The sequence below is a fragment of the Coregonus clupeaformis genome, chromosome 35 (assembly GCF_020615455.1).
Source record: "Coregonus clupeaformis isolate EN_2021a chromosome 35, ASM2061545v1, whole genome shotgun sequence".
NCBI lineage: Eukaryota > Metazoa > Chordata > Actinopteri > Salmoniformes > Salmonidae > Coregonus > Coregonus clupeaformis.
This window is the reverse complement of record NC_059226.1, coordinates 31,106,588-31,129,299: the sequence shown is the minus strand read 5'-3', so window position 1 is coordinate 31,129,299 and position 22,712 is coordinate 31,106,588. Positions and strand designations below refer to the sequence as shown.

Here is a 22,712-nt window from a genome sequence, read left to right as displayed (position 1 = left end):
GATTTGTTTTATACGGTTCAATCAAACTTCAACCCCCCAAAAAATTCTGCATTTGCATCTGTTTCTGCATTTCCTTCACGCATTTTTATCATTTCCACACTGTACCACATTTGTTTTGTCTTTGTATGCCTCTAGTTTGTGAAAGTCACTTTTTCTTTCCTATGGCAATTATTTTAAATGGATTCAATGGCAGTTATTTTGCTACAAGGGGCATTGTGCCGATTTCTATAGTGCTTTTGGCACCCGCACTGCCTCACAGGCAAGATTTATGGCAAAAAATGACATTTGCACACCTTTGGCTCCAGCACTGCCTCACAGGCACTATTCATGTCAAAAAAAGTACACGTGCGCACCAGAAGCTCTTGCTAGCAAATTAGCAGTTGTCAACTGTTAGCAGTCTCCTACTGGCAGTAAAAACAGACGATTGAGTTTCATCACTCAGTTATTACATTTAAATTACATTTAACAGACCAAACATTGAAATACTGTTATGTAAAGTAAAAATGCAAACCGTCCATGCATCAATAACTGTATATACTAAAATACTGTTTACAGCCCTAAGGATGTTCCTTAACAATGGGGCTGGTGTGTGTATTTAAATGTGTGCATGATCTAACACCTCTTCTCTCTTCTCTCTCTCTTCTCTCTTTCTCCTCTCTTCTCTCTCTCTCTAGGTGCCCTGACGGTAGGCCTGGTGCGGCAGTGCCAGACCATCCACGGACGGGACCGCACCTGTATCCCCCCGCGGCTACCCCCCGAGTGGGTCACCACGCTCTTCTTCATCATCCTGGGTATCATCTCCCTCACGGTGACCTGCGGTCTGCTGGTGGCGTCCCACTGGCGCCGCGAGGCCACCAAGTACGCCCGCTGGATCGCTTTCACCGGGAGTAAGTGACTCTAGTGACCATGAAACGACCGTACCTTAATGACGGTTGAGTGTACTTCCGAGCTCAACCAACTGAGTGTACCTTTACTGATAGACGTTACTCAGACACACACTACACTTGACCACTAAATAGTTGTACTTGGTCACTCAAACGTTAAGAAAACACCCTCTCTATCACCCTGTTAAGTAGCTTGACCAAACAAGCTGTAGGCCTAGGGACAGAGTCTCTCTCTGTCACTCCCCACTCCTCCCTCAATCTCTCCCCTCTTTTTCATGACATAATTTCCTTCGAATAACACTCCCCTCAACACCAGTGCATCCGTCTACGAGCAGATGTACCCTCTCTCCTACACGGAAGGAGGGAAAGGAGGGGTAGGAGTAGAGAAAGAGGGAGTGAGGGAGAGAAGAGGAAAGGGGGAGGAGAAGGAGAGCTGTGAAAATATTGGTTTAGCTTTGCATTCATGTCCAACATTTCAGTGGTGAAGTTGATTCAGGTAAACCAATGGAACCTATGTGTGTGATGTTTGCGTCTTTTGTGTGTGCGGTGTGTGTGCGTGTGCTTGTATGCTGTGTGTGTCTTCTCTATTCTCCATGCCTCCAGATCATCCCTTTCCCTTCCCTGCAGCTCTTCCACTGAGAAGTGCATTCTATGGTACCTGTGTGGGCGTCATAGAGTACCACTCAATCGCTTCCTTTTGTCTTTCGACACTCATCCCCCTCTTTTTAGACAGGAATTCAGAGGAGACACTTCTTAACTCAATACCAACCCAACATTCAGCAGCCCTGCTGAGCTGGGCTGTTTCGTAAGGCTGTGTAGGTGTTCATATTCTGATTGGTTGTTTAGCAAAGAGAAGAGACAGCCTCCCTCTCTCTCACTCAGTCACTCATACACACACACACACATACACACACACACATACGTAGAGACAGAGTTTTACTAGCACACAGCCACAAGTGAAGGAATTGGTGCATCACAGTCATTATCTGTTAGTCGTATTTAGAGAATAAGAATGATTATATTTATATGGTGTATTTACCACGTGAATCACCCAATAATCAATTTCCCTCCAACCCCTCTAAAAAGATGCGTTGTCAATGTGTTCATTGCAAATCTGTGTCACGTGCTAAATGTGATTTTATTGAGTAATGTTTTTACAATCACACATCGCTCTGAGGCAAGTGATGAGGTTGCCCTGGCAACAGGGAGGAAATAGTCACAATCATCCAGGGTTCCGTTGGCCGTATCGGGTCCTCAGTGACACTCTCTCACTATCGCTCTCTCTCTCTCTCTCTCTCTCATGCTTTCACACTCTCCCTCTCTGTCTCTGCCGCTCTCCCTCTTGTGCTTTCACATTCTATCATTTTCTCTCCCACTCTCTCTCACTGCAGTGAAGACTACCACTGATGGCTTCTCTCAGACAAAGAGATGCATTTTAAAGAAACAGGGAAAGGGGGATACCTAGTCAGTTGCACAACTGAATGCATTCAACTGAAATGTGTCTTCCGCATTTAACCCAACCCCTCTGAATCAGAGAGGTGCGGGGGGCTGCCTTAATCGACGTCCATGTCATTGGCGCCCGGGGAGCAGGTGTTGTTGGGGGGTTAACTGCCTTGCTCAAGGGCAGAACGGCAGATTTTTCCACCTTGCCGGCTCGGGGATTCGAACCAGCAACCTTTCGGTTACTGGCCTTAACAGCTAGGCTACCTGCCTCCAGAAAGAAAGAGTTTGAGAGAGAAGGAACGGGAGAATGTGTGTGGGGAGGGGGTAGAGATTGAGATGTGTGAAGGGGAGACTAGAGAATGACACTGAGCTACACTGGACCAGGAAGCGTGGGAGAGGGAGATGAAGAGAAAATGAGAGCGGGATTGAGAGACTGGAGAGGTAGAAAAGCATCACTTGTAACCTGAGAGCCAGCTATGGGTGAAGGAAAGGGGGAGGAGGAGAGAGGGGTTCTAAAGGGGGTGGAAAGTAAGAGGGCCTTGAGTATTTCCCTGACAGTGCTGAACACTGCACCTCACAGGGTTGCTGCTGCTGCTGTGGAATGGGCAGGCTGGGCTTTCTCCTTTCAGGGAAGAGGGAGAGGTAGCGTGAGGAGAAGGGTGGGAGACAGAAGGGGGATTCAAAGAGAGAGAGTTAAAGTGAGGGAGAGATTGATGAAGAAGAGCGAGAGTGAGTATGTGCGAGAGTGAGAGGGTTTGGGATAAGGAGCATCCTGGATTGGCACTCTGTGTTACAGAATGAAAGGTGCAGGGAGAGGGGGGGGTAGCTAATAGGGGGCTAACAGGTGATGATTGCTGGCTGGGGAAAGGAAGCTACCAGTAGACGTAGCTGGCCCAGGGCCACTGCCACCTGAAAGGACCGCTTTGTACAGCCAGCACAGGCCCCCTTCTGTCTCCTGTGCACTACAGTCTTTACACTAGGCCCTAGCCAGGCACCCTTCTGTCTCCTGTGCACTACACTCTTTACACTAGGCCCTAGCCAGGCCCCCTTCTGTCTCCTGTGCACTACACTCTTTACACTAGGCCCTAGCCAGGCCCCCTTCTGTCTCCTGTGCACTACACTCTTTACACTAGGCCCTAGCTAGTAGGCTTGGGCGGTATAGCGTATATACCGGGGTATTTGGAAATAGCCACTGGATGGTTTTTCAATACCATCAATACCGTTGGAAATATTTCTTTGAAGTTATTTATTTATTTATTTTTGAATATTTGTAGCTACTTTTTAAATAAATACCTGCAGTCAACTTGTGCAATACATTAGGAGAGAAAGAAGATTGCATTCTTCATTTCACCTGTCACATATTTTTTATTATTAAGCTTACTGGTAGTCCCCAGTCATGTGATGTTTGTTTAGATGAGAGACCGGAGCCTTGTGAGTCACTCACTGTTGTGCAGCACGCGCCAGGTGATCTAGTTACAGTATGGAATTCACAACTAAATATTTGCCAGCTATATACAGTTGAAGTCGGAACTTTACATACACCTTAGCCAAATACATTTAAACTCAGTTTTTCACAATTCCTGACATTTAATCCTAGTAAAAATTCCCTGTCTTAGGTCAGTTAGGATCACCACTTTATTTTAAGAATGTGAAATGTCAGAGTAATAGTAGAGAGAATGATTTATTTCAGCTTTTATTTCTTTCATCACATTCCCAGTGGGTCAGAGGTTTACATGCACTCAATTAGTATTTGGTAGCATTGTCTTTTAAATAGTTTAACTTGGGTCAAACATTTCAGGTAGCCTTCCTCAAGCTTCCCACAATAAGTTGGGTGAATTTTGGCTCATTCCTCCTGACAGAGCTGTTGTAGCTGAGTCAGGTTTGTAGGCCTCCTTGCTCGCACATGCTTTTTCAGTTCTGCCCACACATTTTCTATAGGATTGAGGTCAGGGCTTTGTGATGGCCACTCCAATCCCTTGACTTTGTTGTCCTTAAGCCATTTTGCCACAACTTTGGAAGTATGCTTGGGGTCATTGTCCATTTGGAAGACCCATTTGCTACCAAGCTTTAACTTCCTGACTGATGTCTTGAGATGTTGCTTCAATATGTCCACATAGTTTTCCTTCCTCATGATGCCATCTATTTTGTGAAGTGCACCAGTCCCTCCTGCAGCAAAGCACCCCCACAGCATGATGCTGCCACCCTGTGCTTCACGGTTGGGATGGTGTTCTTCGGCTTGCAAGCGACCCCCTTTTTCCTCCAAACATAACAATGGTGATTATGGCCAAACAGTTCTATTTGTGTTTCATCAGACCAGAGGACATTTCTCCAAAAAGTACGATCTATGTCCCCATGTGCAGTTGCAAATCGTAGTCTGGCTTTTTTATGGCGGTTTTGGAGCAGTGGCTTCTTCCTTGCTGAGCGGCCTTTCAGGTTATGACGATATAGGACTCGTTTTACTGTGGATATAGATACTTTTGTACCTGTTTCCTCCAGCATCTTCACAAGGTCCCTTGCTGTTGTTCTGGGATTGATTTGCACTTTTCGCACCAAAGTACGTTAATCTCTAGGAGACAGAACGCATCTCCATCCTGAGCGGTATGACGGCTGCGTGGTCCCATGGTGTTTATACTTGCGTACTATTGTTTGTACAGATGAACATGGTACCTTCAGGCGTTTGGAAATTGCTCCCAAGGATGAACCAGACTTGTGATCTTGGCTGATTTCTTTTGATTTTCCCATGATGTCAAGCAAAGAGGCACTGAGTTTGAAGGTATTTGATACACTGCCGATTTTGCAGGTTTTCCTACTTACAAAGCATGTTGAGGTCTGTAATTTTTATCATAGGTACACTTCAACTGTGAGAGACAGAATCTAAAACAAAAATCCAGAAAATCACATTGTATGATTTTTAAGTAATTAATGTGCATTTTATTGCATGACATAAGTATTTGATACATCAGAAAAGCAGAACTGTCATTGCCATCGGGCCGGCCGCTGTGGTTCTGGCGTGTGGTGGGTAAACACATGGCTGCGGCAGTGAGGACCGACGTAAATATTAGCCATGTCTGCCCAGCCCGGCAGGTTAGCCAGACAGCACTCTCCTCGCTAGCTGGCAGGACAGACAGGACACATTCAGCCAGCCTGCCTGCTAGCGTAGAGAGGGCCATAGAGAGCCAGCAGCATCATCTGAGCTGTTTTAGCTAGGCTAAATCAGTCCCTTTCTGAGGGGGAAAAATAGCCTGTGTGGGTTTGGGCTGGAGGACATGATGTGTAGCTGTAGTGTTGTGGAAGCATATGAGGAGCTATTGCCCCAGGCCTCTTTTTTGATTTCCATCTAGCTGCGTTTAGAAAATCTGCCCAATGATTGAAGCCTTAGTTACGGCACTCAGTGTGAATGGAAGAAAGTTTCATATGTAAGCCTTTGAGTGTGTCTGGCAAAGCAACTTGATTCGATTTAGTCCGTTTCCAGTTTGTCTGTTCAGTGGTAATTCACAGGAATCCGAGAATTACCTTGTTTGACTTTCGATTGACAGTTGCACTTATAGACAAGACCCAGCTAACAAATTCCATAAATGTTCTGCTTTGATTAGTAGACATACAATGCCTTCAGAAAGTATTCACACCTCTTGACTTTTTCAAAATGTTGTTGTGTTACAGCCTGAATTTTTTTAATTGATTAAAATGAGATTTTTTGGCACTTGCCTACACACAATACCCCTTCATGTCAAAGTGGAATTATCTTTTATTTATGTATAACAAATTAAAAGCTGAAATGTCTTTAGTCATTATGTATTCAAGCCCTTTGTTATGGCAAGCCTAAATAAGTTCAGGAGTAAACATTTGCTTAACAAGTCACATAATAAGACTCCCTCTGTGTGCAATAATAGTGTTTAACATAGTTTTTGAATGACTACCTCATCTCTGTACGCCACAGATGCAATTATCTGTAAGGTCCCTCAGTCGAGCAGTGAATTCCAAACACAGATTCAACCATTTTCTAATGCCTCGCAAAGAAGGGCACCTATTGGTAGATGGGTACAAATTAAAAAAGCAGACATTGAATATCGCTTTGAGCATGGTGAAGTTATTCATTACACTTTGGATGGTGTGTCAATACACCCAGTCACTACAAAGATACAGGCATCCTTCCTAACTCAGTTGCCAGAGAGGAAGGAAACCACTCAGGGATTTTCAACATGAGGCCAATGGTGACTTTAAAACAGTTAGAGAGAACTGAGGATGGATCAACAACATTGTAGTTACTCCACAATACTAACCTAATTGACAAAGTGAAAAGAAGGAAGACTTTACAGAATAAAAATATTCCAAAACATACACCCTGTTTGCAACAAGGCACTAAAGTAATACTGCAAAAAATGTGGCAAAGCAATTACCTTTTTGTCCTGAATACAAAGTCTTATGTTTGGGGCAAATCCAAAACAACACATTACTAATTCATTGATATACACAGAGAAAAGAGTCGGCCCAAGAATTGAACCCTGTGGCACCCCCATAGAGACTGCCATAGGTCCAGACAACAGGCCCTCCGATTTTACACATTGAACTCTATCTGAGAAGTAGTTGGTGAACCAGGCGAGGCAGTCATTTGAGAAACCAAGGCTATTTAGTCTGCCAATAAGAATGCGGTGGTTAACAGAGTCGAAAGCCTTGGCCAGGTCGATGAAGACGGCTGCACAGTACTGTCTATTATCGATCGCGGTTATAATATCGCTTAGGACCTTGAGCGTGGCTGAGGTGCACCCATGACCAGCTCAGAAACCGGATTGCAAAGCGGAGAAGGTACGGTGTGATTCGAAATGGTCGGTGATCTGTTTGTTAACTTGGCTTTCAAAAACTTTCGAAAGGCAGGGCAGGATGGATATAGGTCTGTAACAGTTTGGATCTAGAGTGTTACCCCCTTTGAAGAGGGGGATGACTGCGGCAGCTTTCCAATCTCTGGGGATCTCAGACGTTACGAAAGAGAGGTTGAACAGGCTAGTAATAGGGGTTGCGACAATTTCGGCGGCTAATTTTAGAAAGAAAGGGTCCAGATTGTCTAGCCCAGCTGATTTGTAGGGGTCCAGATTTTGCAGCTCTTTCAGAACATCAGCTGTCTGAATTTGTGTGAAGGAGAAGCAAGTTGCAGTGGAGGGTGCAGAGCTGGTGACCGGGGTAGTGGTAGCCAGGTGGAAAGCATGGCCAGCCGTAGCAAAATGCTTGTTGAAATTCTCGATTATTGTAGATTTATCGGTGGTGATAGTGTTTCCTAGCCTCAGTGCAGTAGGCAGCTGGGAGGAGGTGCTCTTATTCTCCATGGACTTTACAGTGTCCCAAAACCTTTTGGAGTTAGTGCTACAGGATGCAAATTTCTGTTTGAAAAAGCTAGCCTTTTCTTTCCTAACTGCTTGTGTATATTGGCTCCTAACTTCCCTGAAAAGTTGCATATCGCGGGGGCTATTCGATGCTAATGCAGTACGCCACAGGATGTTTTTGTGCTGGTCAAGGGCAGTCAAGTCTGAGGAGAACCAGGGGCTATATCTGTTCTTAGTTCTGAATTTTTTGAATGGGGCATGCTTATTTAAGATTGAGAGGAAAGCACTTTTAAAGAACAACCAGGCATCCTCTACTGACGGAATGAGATCGATACCATCCAGGATACCTGGGCCAGGTCAATTAGGAAGGCCTGCTCGCTAAAGTGTTTTAGGGAGCGTTTGACAGTGATGAGGGGTGGTTGTTTGACAGCGGACCCGTTACGGACGCAGGCAATAAGGCAGTGATCGCTGAGATTCTGGTTGAAGACAGCGGAGGTGTATTTAGAGGGTAAGTTAGTCAGGATGATATCTATAAGGGTGCCCATGTTTACGGATTTAGGGTTGTACCTTGTAGGTTCCTTGATAATTTGTGTGAGATTAATAATAAAATAATAATAATATGCCATTTAGCAGACGCTTTTATCCAAAGCGACTTAGTCATGTGTGCCTACATTTTTACGTATGGAGATTGAGGGCATCTAGTTTGGATTGTAGGATGGCCGGGGTGTTAAGCATATCCCAGTTTAGGTCACCAAGCAGTACGAACTCTGAGGATAGATGGGGGGCAATCAATTCACATATGGTGTCCAGGGCACAGCTGGGGGCTGAGGGGGTCTGTAGCAGCGGCAACAGTGAGAGACTTATTTCTGGAAAGGTGGATTTTTAGAAGTAGGAGCTCAAACTGTTTGGGCACAGACCTGGATAGTATGATAGAGCTCTGCAGGCTATCTCTACAGTAGATTGCAACTCCACCCCCTTTGGCAGTTCTATATAGATGGAAAATGTTGTAGTTGGGGATGGAAATTTCTGAATTTTTGGTGGCCTTCGTAAGCCAGGATTCAGACACCGCTAGAACATCAGGGTTGGCGGATTGTGCTAACACAGTGAATAACTCAAACTTAGGGAGGAGGCTTCTGATGTTAACATGCAGTTGGATTGGGTGCCAGAGCAGTGACTTATTATCAGAGCGTTCTTTCACTTCTCTCAGCAGGAAGTCTAACACAGTAATTGGTGTCTTAAAATGGACGCCAAGTGCTTGTCTCTTCAGAAGTATATATTTATTTTTACTTCATGGTTTTTTATCTAATGATACTTGTTGCTTTTTTCTACACAGAGGATGCCACAGTAAGTCAGTGGTGGCCTATTATCAGGGTCCATATGTCTGTAATGACTGTCAAGCTCTCTGCTAGCTTTAGCTAGTTTTCAGTAGATAGTACAGAAGCTATCTCTCAGTATATTCTACAGTAGCTAGCCTAGTAGCTAGCTATCTGTTTATATATGGTACATTAGCCAGTAGCTAGCTAGCTCTCAGTAGACTGTACAGTAGCTAGTAGCTAGCTAGCTCTCTGTATTGTTATATTAGCTAGCTAGCTCTGGTATATTAGCTAGCTAGTGCTTAGTAGGACATGCCTGGGGAACATGTCTGCAGTCTCTCCTATAGCTCCTGGCATGTCTCATACGGCCCCTTCATGATGTGACAGTGTTTGTGATGGGAGGGCCCTTCTATGGCTGCTGAAATGGAGAGAACACGGATACTCTACCATGTAGGAGAGAGGAGAGCAGAAGTCCTTTTACGGCAGACCGACAGCATGTCCACTGAATTAGCGTTAGCCTAAGTGATTAAGTTACAGTATATTAAATTAGCTTTTAAAGTAATTCAACTCTATATTTATACTACCTTTTGAGTACGTTTTATAGAGCATGTGTAAGTCCTTGGCTCTGCCTTTTCAGAGCATTAGCTGCTTCAGATAGACAGATGCACTCAAAGCCCACAGAATCAATGCTGTGCGTACATGTGTGGGTGTTCAGTTGGCGTTTGTGTCTCTTGATCAGGTCCTGAGTCCCTCTCTGCCTGCTGCCCTGACTGTCTGAAGAGAGAGAGATGCTCCCTGGTCTCTGCTCCCTCTAGCTGAGTGGATTATGAAATTGCCTCAACGGGGTGCATCGGAATCCATTTAGGTGCCTCAGTTTGTTACAACGCCAACTCACTTATTGCTCTTTCGCTCACACATACACACACACACATGTTCTCTCCTCTCTCTCTCTCCATCCCTCCCTCTCCATCCATTCCTCCATCTCTCTCTCTCTCCCTCTGATTATTGTGCTCACCATGAGGCCAGTGTGTTTAATTGCTGCTCGGAAGCCCACTGAAAGGCCCCATTATCTCTCTAATGGCCTTTACTAAAATTGAATTCAATCTGTGCCGAAGAGTGTCCCGTCTGCCTGTCGTGTTTGGAGCTCTTCTGAAATCCTGCGTGGTCTGGTTGGTGTGTTCGTGGCCTTGGTAGATTCACGGTGGTGAGACTGGAGTGTTTCTCCACAGCTAAGGTCTATTTATGTAAAAGGGTTGAGGCGTAGTGTGTCTGATGTTGTGCAGTAGTATGTAGAGTGATGATTCAGTCATTAAATTAATCAATTCATTAGTCAGTCACTCAATCAATCAATTAACAAATCAAGTCAATCTTTATTATCCCAGAGGGAGATTTGGTTCACAAGCATCAAATCATCCCAGGGTTCATCCTAATTGAAATTGGCGCCATCTCCACTGTAGCAAACACCACAGGAAATAGTAAACAACTCCAACATGTCTAATAACATTCTCTCTCTCTCTCCCCCCCAGTGATCCTGTTCTGTATGGCGGCGCTCATCTTTCCCATCGGTTTCTACATCAACGAGGTGGGTGGCCAGCCATACAAGCTGCCCAACAACACGGTGGTGGGCTCCTCCTACGTGCTCTTTGTCCTCTCCATCTTCTTCACCATAGTGGGACTGCTGTTCGCAGGCAAGGTGTGTCTGCCTGGCTGACTGCGGCTACCGCTCCGCCACCTGGACTTTAAGCTGTGGCTGAGGAAAAACATACAAAGGATATAAAGAAAAAGGAGGGAAAATAAAATGGACGACTAAAAAGAAAAACACTGGCCAGAAAGCAGGGATGGGATGTCTCTGACGGACGGTGTGACGATATGCAGCTGGGACGGTTAACGCGGAATAACGAACTAACTGAGATTAATAGACATGGACGAATATGGCCGCTGTCGAACTGACTCAGGCTCTTTTTCCCTCTCTGCCTTTGCTTATTTAAAACATGTTATTTTTATGTTGTTGTTGTTGCACTTTGGAGAGCGACGCGGGAGACAGACGTCCGCTCCATAGGGGGGGGTGACAATGAGACAGAACGACAGCCGTCCTTTCCCCAAACCCCCCGCTGTTGCCACGGTGACAGTAACTATGACGTCACACCTTTCGGAGGCACTCCACTTCACCCTTCCTGCCCAGCGAGAAAATAAAACCGTTGTCATCTCAACCGTTGCTATTTTTGGCTTCTTACTTTTTCAGTTTTTTTTTTTTCCATTTGGTGTTTTTTGGGGTTGTTGCTTTCTCCTTTCCACCATTTTTCACTGAGGTGGTTTGAGGTGAAGTTAGGGCCAATGAACCTCTGGAGGAGCTGGAAGGGTATATTAAGAGGCTGCTTAGGGGGTCATTGTCTCTCTGCCTCCCCCATGTGTGGCCTGGGTCAAGAGTCACCTCAGCCATGGTTAGGTAGGAGGGAGGGAGCTATTGGGGGTAGAGGGGGAAGGTTGGTTAAGATGACATCCTAGCTGGCTGGGCATGAGCATGTCCCCTTTGGAAGAGGGAGGGTGGACTGCTACATTGGCCTTTCCATCTTCACCCTAACCTTAACCCCAGCACCATGACCCATAGAATCCATGAGATTTAGACAGGTGCACTGTTCCAGAGAGGGGAGGGTAGGACCCCAGACCCTGAAGGTTCCTTAACTGGCCAGGCACCTACCAGCTGCTCTACAGGAAAGGGAAAAGGGAATGAAGACTGAGAGCACCTGGATCATTATGAAACATAGATGGGATCAGGCAGGAGTGATGCTTGTTTTGTTTTTGCTTTGTAATATAGTAATAAAAGGCACCAGGGACTGCAGGTCAGGTCATTGTGTGGGGCTGCGCCTCACTACTGTGCTGTGCCCGATGCCTGTGAAACACGCACACACACACACACATACACACACACACACACTAACAGATTCACACACACACGTGTTTCGGGCTCAATCTCTTGGAGATTGTTTGTTATTTGTTGTCCATTTCCATTCCTGCTCAGCTTTTCTTTGTGTTGGTCTGTATAATATGGATTGTAAAGAAACCCTTTCTGGTTCCTAGTTTGATTTGCTGTTGTGCCATGATCAGTTGTTCTCTTCACAACAAGGCAGAATTTCTGTTTTAGGAAGCACTGTGCATTCAACGGTAGAGCCAATAGCAGAAGAGGCACCACAAATGTATAAAAAAGAGAACTTCTTACCTCATATTTTTTTCTTATTCAAAACTACTACTATTATGTTTTCCAAACCATGGCGATGCATCCCTAGAAATTGTCTTGCCTTGATCAGGCAGCTAGGCATAAAGCTTATGATCAACGCAAATGATTTATCTTTCACTGAATAAAAAGAGAAAAAAGACGGATGTGTTTGAGTCTGACACAATCACTCTACATACTGTATAAGGTTTATTCTGTTTAAAGATGTTAAAGTGTTCAACTCCAGGCCTCGAGGGCCACCATGTCAGCTGGTTTGTAATTGATCAACTAGTGTCTTTGACTGGCTAGGGAGTAGCCAATCACACCTGGTTGGCCTTGTAGAAACCGGTCTCTGATAAAAGGCAATGACAAAAACCAGGGCGATGTTCAGTAGGAGAACTTTTGAAACAGGGAGGTTATGTAAAATTGTATATAAAAAATATTCCAGAGGACCTCGTTTTATTTATTTTACCACAAAAATAGTTTAATTTTGGGGGTGTTCGGTTAGATTCTTTCAGTTTCTTATGGAATAATCTGTAGAAGAATGTGCCGTCTCCAAATGGCCTTCCCCTCGGAACGGTTTAAGACATTGCACTTTTTTCAACCGATACGTTCACACAGACACAAACCTATGTAGAGAACAGAGGCCACCAAGGTGCATCTCAGTTGAAGGGCTACATGTTTTCAGTCTGCCTGTAAAATGCTTATTGTTCATGTGGAAATGAGCGCCAGTGAAGTTAGTGAAGAACAAAACGGACAGTACCCTCCCAACCCCGTGACTATTGATTCAAGTTGTTTCTTTTTCAACAGTGCTTGACATATTCACCTTTTGAATTGACTTCATCTCCAGTTAAGTTTTACAGTCAAACCTATGAGTGACCTTTCATTGGTGTTCATACTGCATTCATGTTTCTGTTAAATGTCTATTTTGTTCATAGGTCTGTTTGCTAAGTGTCCAGCCAAGATTGGACAAAGATTTACATCATGCAACTGATTTAGTTTTTCCTTCCATAATTTACAAACGCAAATTATTTATAGTGCAAAAAGGAAAGACTGGGAGTTGGGAGAGATGTATCCACGACAAAATTATAATCTGATTATGTGGAAGTGCACATTCACTGTTTGGGTAAGTTATTAGCAAGACACTAACATCATCATCTGACTGTATAGAATAAAAGGTGCCAACTATGCAACCGAAAATATAGTTTAAATAAAACATGAGCTCTACAGTTGTAATAGTCAAGGCTCCTCTTCCATCTAATTACAGTATATTGTCTGTCAACCATCTTGAAACGAATCAATGCCTGTGATGTGATCCATACTCTCAATTAAATCCAAAAGAAGGGAACTAAAGGGCCACATTTACCAAGCACTTGCACCAGTCCAAAGTTTGCACCTGTTATTTTCTGAGAGAAAGGAATTAGTATTTTAAAATGAAGTTAAACCATGAAAGTGTCTTTAGTAACACTTGCTTCACTCCCCTTGGATAACAACAGATGGAGCAACCTTCGCACTAGAGCAAAACATTTAGACTGCATCCCAAGTGGCACCCTATTCCCTGATCTGTTGGTATATAGTGTATAGGGTGCCATTTGGGACGCAGTGATTTTACAATGAGGAATGTCCTAAATCTGGTTGTTTGGATAGAGAGAGCTGGTTCTTGTTTGGGTATTAGGTGAAGTCTGCCACTTTGCCATTCAAATGAATTTAGCAGCTAGATTGACCCCCTAGAGGCTATGTCCGCGCCCCCGTGGGAATATAATTAGCATAATAAACAAATCCTCATCAAAATCCGTCTGTTTAAGACGGAGCATCTGCGGTGGAAGGTGGCCGAGCTACAGCGGTGTTTGTCAGACCATGAGACATCCCGGTCTTCTCACAAATGTCTGTAGCGTCCAAACGGTTTGGCCTCCAAACTAATAGAGCCCCACAGTGGAGGTGTCATAATACCCATACAACCTAGCGGTCAAACAGGGAAATGGTTCCAATCGTTTTTCCACCATTCATTTTTCCTATAGGGAATTTTAGAAACACTTTAAATAAGGGCTGTGTTTCATGTAGACTTACACTGGCTTGACGTTTTGATAACCATATAAATCTCTCTTGGACAAGGTGATTTTTATCAATATATTCGGCTCTATTTACTCTCAGATTCGAAAATGCTAATTAGCATCAAAGTAGACATCATGCAAGACTACAAATCACTGCAAGCTCCTGCACGTCATCTTTAGCTGACACCTTTGCTAACAGGTATTATGTCAATTTAAAACTTGCACAAGACAGTTCACAGAATTGTCCATTTAAAGAAATGTAACCAATTTATTAATTACTAAATTTAGCTAACATTAGATAGTTAATCCAGACATTCTTACCTTTGCCTCGATTCGGCAGTTTCGTCCAGATCATCATGGCATTTGTAGTTCTTTGACAGCCACATTAGCAGCTAATTAGCATTACATTTTTATTTTTTTATTTTTGGGGGGGTAAATACAGGCGAATAGATTGATAATAGTCACCTTGTCCTAGAGAGATTTACACGGTTATCAAAACATCACGCCAGGGTAAGCCTACACAAAACAAAGCCCTTGTTTTAAGTGTTTCTAAAATCTCCTATGGGAAAAATTGGTGGAGAAACTATTGCAACCATTTCCTTGTTTGACCGCTAGGTTTTATAGGTATTATGACTCATACTGTGGTACTCTATATGACCACTCTATGGAAAGATGAGACTCTCACAAACACGATGGAGTCACGGGACTCGTCAGAACCGCAGATCTGCCAACTTCTGTCTGTAGCGTCCAAACAGTTTGGGCTACACACTAATATGACCCCTCTATGGAAAGGTGAGACTCTCACGAACATGTCGGTTGTTTTGCTCTATTAACCTCACAAGCCTCGTCTGAAGGTAGCCCGGTACCAGTTAAAAGTTTAGTGGCAAAAAAAAAAGGTAAAATATGGGCTTCGACTCTTAAGGATTAAGTTCAGTCAGCCAGAGACAGGAAGCTTTTCCTGACCATGTGACCTGACCAGGAACAACTCTGGGCCTAGTCTACACTCTTAGAAAAAAGGGTTCCAAAAGGGTTCTTCGGCTGTCCACATAGGAGAACCCTTTTGGGTTCCATGTAGAACCCTCTGTGGAAAGGGTTCTACATGAAACCCAAAAGGGTTCTACCTGGAACAAAATGGGTTCTACCTGGACCCAAAAATGGTTATTCAAAGGGTTCTCCAATGGGAACAGCCGAAGAACCCTTTTAGGTTCTAGATAGCACCTTTTTTTCTAAGAGTGTATAGCCTAGTCTATAACAGGTCCAGAGTTTTTCCAGGTGACATCACGTGATCCCCAAAAAATTCCGGACTCTGATTCTGTTATGGAGTGATCTGACATGGTTGCCTTCAGACTAGACCATTTCTTTGTTGCAGAACAGCTTAACATGCATAGAGAACAGCAGCCACATCTCTTCCTCCTCAATGGTGACTCATCTACATACATTACGTGTCTAATTTGTTTATCTGCTCTGTCTGAGCACATACTCTCTTTCCACCCATTCCCTCACCATCTGAGGTTCTTCCCCCCTCTTTGTGTACTGCTCTGCTCTGTTGGTACAATGTTGTTGTTTTTCTCAGTAGCTTGAGCTACATGACAGCTGAAAGCCTTCACAGAGCCATATCGGGGGGTGTGTGCATGTATGTGTGCGCACTAATATGTGAACGCGTGTGCGTGTGCGCGCATGCATGCGTCTGCGCATGTGCCGGTACATTATGTATGTCTGTGTGTGTGTGTGTGTGTGTGTGTGTGTGTGTGTGTGTGTGTATGTGTATGTTTGAGTGAAAGGTTATGAGGTTTGAGGATGAGTCTCCCAGCCTAGAATTACATGGGCTTCCCTCTGGGCCCTGGCTGATGAGCCCTGGCTGATGAGCCCTGACAGATCTGAGAGCAGTGTGGGTGTGCTGGCTGGATCCAGACGGTCAGAGGCTCTCTCTGGTCCCTCAGCTCGTCTGTGACTAACCAATCCATCCATTTGCCACCACTAGGAATTATATTTCTATGTTTGCCACATTCTAGTGCTTGGAATGAGTCATTGGTAAAACAGTTTGCAGAGGAGATCTTGATTCACGCTGACACCATTTTGACACCATTTTATTTGATTAAAGCCAGCGGGATACATTTATTGAGTTGTTGAGACCATTCTTGAACACAAATTAGTTATCAATTAAGATTATTTGTTTGTAGTTAATTAAGAATTAAGATAAATCAGTTGCGAACTTGACGTGTGGTGATGAATTGAACAAAGAGCTAATCTTAAATTGACCACTCAATCGCAATTAAGAGCTCAATTAATTAAGCTTGATTAATTAAGAGCTCAGTTAGAACGTAATCAAATTGAAACCCTGCAATCAGATTGGCCTGAAGCGACACCATGCACACATAATAATGATGGGTCCTTTTTCATATTGATGAATCTATAGCCTATTTTTCTCCACATAATGTTACATTTTAAGTAGGAGCACAACCTGTGATCATATTAGGATACCCAATCACCAAGAACATGTTATGGATCTGTAATCAAAATCTGTCTGTGACCCCACTCTCTGAGTGTCTCAGGGAGAGGGGATATACAAAAAACACATTTCCAATTTACACATGCGTATTAATACACACTTGTACATGTTTGAAATAGGACAAATATAAACACCCATCAAATTATTATTATTATAATAAATATGTATAATTTATAGAGAGCTAAGAGAACTGTGGAAGAATAGCTGACTTCTATGATGAGTGATGATTCATTCTACTGATGAAATGTTCAACAAGCCATATCATCTACACAGTCCCTTCATATTGTCTGTTGTCTTACTTATACCCACTCTCACACACACACACACACACACACACACACACACACACACACACAAACCTATAGGCCTATATAAATCAAAATGGTACATTGCTTTGATGATGGAAACAACCTGCATCTTGTCTGTATAGTTTTGTTAGCAGACCACACTGAGGTTATCAAGGAGAGAGATGTTCACTGGACAAACAACTGACTCCTCAATGGGACTAAAATGTGGAGTCTTTAACGATGAAGCACTCTCAAGTCCTACAAGCAGCCTGTTTGTTGGGGACTTATTCCAAGGATGTCGATTTTGTACATTATTTGGCATTTCTCTGCGGAAATGCTGGGGAATTATTGTAATAATCGCCAATGTATGTTTTTTTGTGGTGTATGTCTGGGAAATATCACAGGTTATAATTGTTCATGTATTTTTGGATTTTAACTTTACAGAAAATTGTTTTATTTGTATTCTTCTGTTGATTTGTGGTTTATGGACAAGGAACCCCTTTTTATCACCTGTACTTATGTTATTGAGCAAAATAACCAAAATAAATCCTCTGCTTAAGGATTTCATGAACTGACTGTTTTAATTCCTACATACTCTACATTTGTCTACATAAAGGTAACATTTTTACATTATGCCTAACTCTATAATATAAACCATTAATAACACATATATAGCCTAAGCACATCATTAATATGACATTATAGAGCTAGATAGAGGTTAATGTATGTAGGTACATTGATACATACATATCCTGTGTGGCTCAGTCGGTAGAGCATGGTGCTTTCAACACCAAGGGTCGTGGGTCCAATTCCTGCTGTGGTCTGCCCTACGTGAAATGTATGCATGCATGACTAAGTTGCTTTAAAAGTGTCTGCATATATTCTTATTAATGACCAAAATGTCGGTTAATTGCTCCGCACTACTCTGTAGGTGTTGTAGTCTACACACTGACAGGTGCTGACATCATCTCTGTAGGTGTTGTAGTCTACACACTGACAGGTGCTGACATTTACATTTACATTTACGTCATTTAGCAGACGCTCTTATCCAGAGCGACTTACAAATTGGTGCATTCACCCTATAGCCAGTGGGTTAACCACTTTACAATTTTTTTTATTTTTTTTTGGGGGGTATAGAAGGATTACTTTATCCTATCCCAGGTATTCCTTAAAGAGGTGGGGTTTCAAATGTCTCCGGAAGGTGGTGAGTGACTCCGCTGTCCTGGCGTCGTGAGTGAGCTTGTTCCACCATTGGGGTGCCAGAGCAGCGAACAGTTTTGACTGGGCTGAGCGGGAACTATGCTTCCGCAGAGGAAGGGGAGCCAGCAGGCCAGAGGTGGATGAACACAATGCCCTCGTTTGGGTGTAGGGACTGATCAGAGCCTGAAGGTACGGAGGTGCCGTTCCCCTCACTGCTCCATAGGCAAGCACCATGGTCTTGTAACGGATGCGAGCTTCAACTGGAATCCAGTGGAGTGTGCGGAGGAGGGGGGTGACGTGAGAGAACTTGGGAAGGTTGAACACCAGACGGGCTGCGGCATTCTGGATGAGTTGTAGGGGTTTAATGGCACAGGCAGGGAGCCCAGCCAACAGCGAGTTGCAGTAATCCAGACGGGAGATGACAAGTGCCTGGATTAGGACCTGTGCCGCTTCCTGTCGGCAGGGTCGTACTCTCCGAATGTTGTAGAGCATGAACCTGCAGGATCGGGTCACCGCCTTGATGTTAGCGGAGAACGACAGGGTGTTGTCCAGGGTCACGCCAAGGCTCTTCGCACTCTGGGAGGAGGACACAACGGAGTTGTCAACCGTGATGGCGAGATCATGGAACGGGCAGTCCTTCCCCGGGAGGAAGAGCAGCTCTGTCTTGCCAGGGTTCAGCTTGAGGTGGTGATCCGTCATCCATACTGATATGTCTGCCAGACATGCAGAGATGCGATTCGCCACCTGGTTATCAGAAGGGGGAAAGGAGAAGATTAGTTGTGTATCGTCAGCGTAGCAATGATAGGAGAGGCCATGTGAGGATATGACAGAGCCAAGTAACTTGGTGTATAGGGAGAAAAGGAGAGGGCCTAGAACTGAGCCCTGGGGGACACCAGTGGTGAGAGCACGTGGTGCGGAGACAGCTTCTCGCCACGCCACTTGGTAGGAGCGACCGGTCAGGTAGGACGCAATCCAGGAGTGAGCCGCGCCGGAGATGCCCAGCTCGGAGAGGGTGGAGAGGAGGATCTGATGGTTCACAGTATCAAAGGCAGCAGACAGGTCTAGAAGGACAAGAGCAGAGGAGAGAGAGTTAGCTTTGGCAGTGCGGAGAGCCTCCGTGACACAGAGAAGAGCAGTCTCAGTTGAATGACCAGTCCTGAAACCTGACTGGTTTGGATCAAGAAGGTCATTCTGAGAGAGAGATAGCAAGAGAGTTGGCTAAAGACGGCACGCTCAATAGTTTTGGAAAGAAAAGAAAGAAGGGATACTGGTCTGTAGTTGTTGACATCAGTGGGATCGAGTGTTGGTTTTTTGAGAAGGGGTGCAACTCTCGCTCTCTTGAAGACGGAAGGGACATAGCCAGCGGTCAAGGATGAGTTGATCAGCGAGGTGAGGTAGGGGAGAAGGTCACCGGAGATGGTCTGGAGAAGAGAGGAGGGGATGGGGTCAAGCGGGCAGGTTGTTGGGCGGCCTGCAGTCACTAGTCGCAAGATTTTATCTGGAGAGAGAGGGAGAAAGAAGTCAAAGCATAGGGTAGGGCAGTGTGAGCAGGACCAGCAGTGTCATTAGACTTAACAAACGAGGATCGGATGTCGTCAACCTTCTTTTCAAAGTGGTTGACGAAGTCATCCACAGAGAGGGAGGAGGGGGGAGGATTCAGCAGTGAGGAGAATGTGGCAAAGAGCTTCCTAGGGTTAGAGGCAGATGCTTGGAATTTAGAGTGGTAGAAAGTGGCCTTAGCAGCAGAAACAGATGAAGAAAATGTAGAGAGGAGGGAGTGAAATGATGCCAGGTCGGCAGGGAGTTTAGTTTTCTTCCATTTCCGCTCAGCTGCCCGGAGCTCTGTTCTGTGAGCTCGCAATGAGTCATCAAGCCACGGAGCTGGAGGGGAGGACCGAGCCGGCCGGGAGGATAGGGGACACAGGGAGTCAAAGGATGCAGAAAGGGAGGAGAGGAGGGTTGAGGAGACAGAATCAGGAGATAGGAGGGAGAAGGATTGAGCAGAGGGAAGAGATGATAGGATGGAAGAGGAGAGAGTAGTGGGAGAGAGAGAGCGAAGGTTGCGGCGGCGCGTTACCATCTGTGTAGGGGCAGAGTGAGTAGTGTTGGAGGAGAGCGAGAGAGAAAAGGATACAAAGTAGTGGTCGGAGACATGGAGGGGAGTTGCAGTGAGATTAGTAGAAGAGCAACATCTAGTAAAGATGAAGTCAAGCGTATTGCCTGCCTTGTGAGTAGGGGGGGACGGTGAGAGGGTGAGGTCAAAAGAGGAGAGGAGTGGAAAGAAGGAGGCAGAGAGAAATGAGTCAAATGTAGACGTAGGGAGGTTGAAATCCCCCAAAACTGTGAAGGGTGAGCCATCCTCAGGAAAGGAACTTATCAAGGCGTCAAGCTCATTGATGAACTCTCCAAGGGAACCTGGAGGGCGATAGATGACAAGGATATTAAGCTTAAATGGGCTAGTGACTGTGACAGCGTGGAATTCAAATGAGGAGATGAGGATTCCTGTGCCACCACCCCTCTGACCAGATGCTCTCGGGGTATGCGAGAACACATGGTCAGACGAGGAGAGAGCAGTAGGAGTAGCAGTGTTTTCAGTGGTAATCCATGTTTCCGTCAGCGCCAGGAAGTCGAGGGACTGGAGGGTAGCATAGGCTGGGATGAAGTCAGCCTTGATGGCAGCAGAACGGCAGTTCCAGAGGCTGCCTGAGACCTGGAACTCCAGGTGTGTGGTGCGTGCAGGGACCACCAGGTTAGAGAGGCAGCAGCCACGCGGTGTGAGGCGTTTGTGTAGCCTGTGCGGAGAGGAGAGAACAGGGATAGGCAGAGGCATAGTTGACAGGCTGTAGCAGATGGCTACAATAATGCAGAGGAGATCGGAATGAAATGAACTAAACATCTGGGAAAGGAGAGAGCAGGGCCTCCCTTACCAAAAAAATATAACTCTCCCAACTTCCACCTCAGAAACTATAATTGTTTCACTGAACCACCCGAATAAAACTCTCCCAACTTCCACTTTAGAAATTAGAATTGTTGTAAACTACAGCGGTTCAATGTTTCAAGGAATAGACTCAACTTACTTTATTCAGCTAGCTAACTATGACGCCATAGCTAACTAGCATGCTAGCATCCAATAACACACAGTTTAGCACCAATACTTGGTTACAACAAACTACCAATAGTGTGTTAACACACTAAACAGATAATTCGTGTCCGTGTCTAGTTCTTTCATAACGCAGCAATAATTAAACGTTGGCTAGCTAGCACAAAGATATTGTATTTAGCTACCACAGTACAGCTAGCTGGTAGTGTTGGCTAGCTAGCAATGGCTGCTGTGTTGACTTTGTTTGAAAAACGGCGTCGCTGCGAACGAATGTAGCTGGCTAAAAGGATATTGTATTTAGTTGCTACCGTTGCTAATAGCTACTCCAACTAGTCCAGGAGGTGAGTTAGCTAGCTAGCTTCGTGCTACACCCGGCACCGCCGAATACAAAAGTAACCTACAATAACTACATACAACAACTACCCACAACAGCCCACGATGCCTACCTATAATACCTAGTAATATACAGCCCACGATGCCTACCTATAATACCTAACTACAATCTAAATACACAGTTTAAGCCTTACTCGACAAAGCCCAAGCTATGTATAAAGCCAAACTTACCCGACGCCAGCTGTCTGGGTGGCAGACTGCAATCAGTAGCTGTAATTAAGTACAGCAGCTACCAACCACCTAACGTTAATGCCTCGGATAATGAGGTTAGAAAAACAGCTGAATGGTAGGTAGCTAGCTGGCTCAATTACAGGTACTCTTAAGCGTGAAATAACATTGGAAACAACTAACCACAGTTGCTAAAAGTTACCAGTAGCTACCCGCTAGCTAGCTAGCTTTGTTGGTCCAAGTAGTGGGTTAGCTAGCCTCGTGCTTCGCCGGGGTCCGCCGAATACAATACTTACCTACAATAATTACCTACAATAACCTACAATAACCTACAATAACTACCTAAGTAAACTACCTATAATACCTAACTACAATACCTACCTACAATCTAAATACATGGTTTAAGCTTTACTCAACACCATATAAGAAGCCAAGCTTACCTCCTGCTAGAGAAAACACAACCTCTCCCGACCACCGTCAGCATCATCTCTGTAGGTGTTGTAGTCTACACACTGACAGGTGCTGACATCATCTCTGTAGGTGTTGTAGTCTACACACTGACAGGTGCTGACATAATCTCTGTAGGTGTTGTAGTCTACACACTGACAGGTGCTGACAGCATCTCTGTAGGTGTTGTAGTCTACACACTGACAGGTGCTGACATCATCTCTGTAGGTGTTGTAGTCTACACACTGACAGGTGCTGACATAATCTCTGTAGGTGTTGTAGTCTACACACTGACAGGTGCTGACAGCATCTCTGTAGGTGTTGTAGTCTACACACTGACAGGTGCTGACATCATCTCTGTAGGTGTTGTAGTCTACACACTGACAGGAGC

General features: G+C 44.7%; 1 protein-coding gene across 1 annotated transcript in view; it reads left to right on the top strand.

Annotated features, from left to right (window-relative positions):
• The window catches only part of LOC121551392 (uncharacterized protein C16orf52 homolog B), a 31,946-nt gene extending 19,617 nt beyond the window's left edge, over positions 1-12,329 (top strand). Inside the window, exons 2-3 of the mRNA XM_041864018.2 lie at positions 675-887; positions 10,482-12,329. Of these exons, the coding sequence (XP_041719952.1) occupies positions 675-887; positions 10,482-10,666 (398 nt within the window). The 3' untranslated portion in view covers positions 10,667-12,329. The remainder of the gene's footprint in view (positions 1-674; positions 888-10,481) is intronic.
• Positions 12,330-22,712: the final 10,383 nt, after the last annotated feature.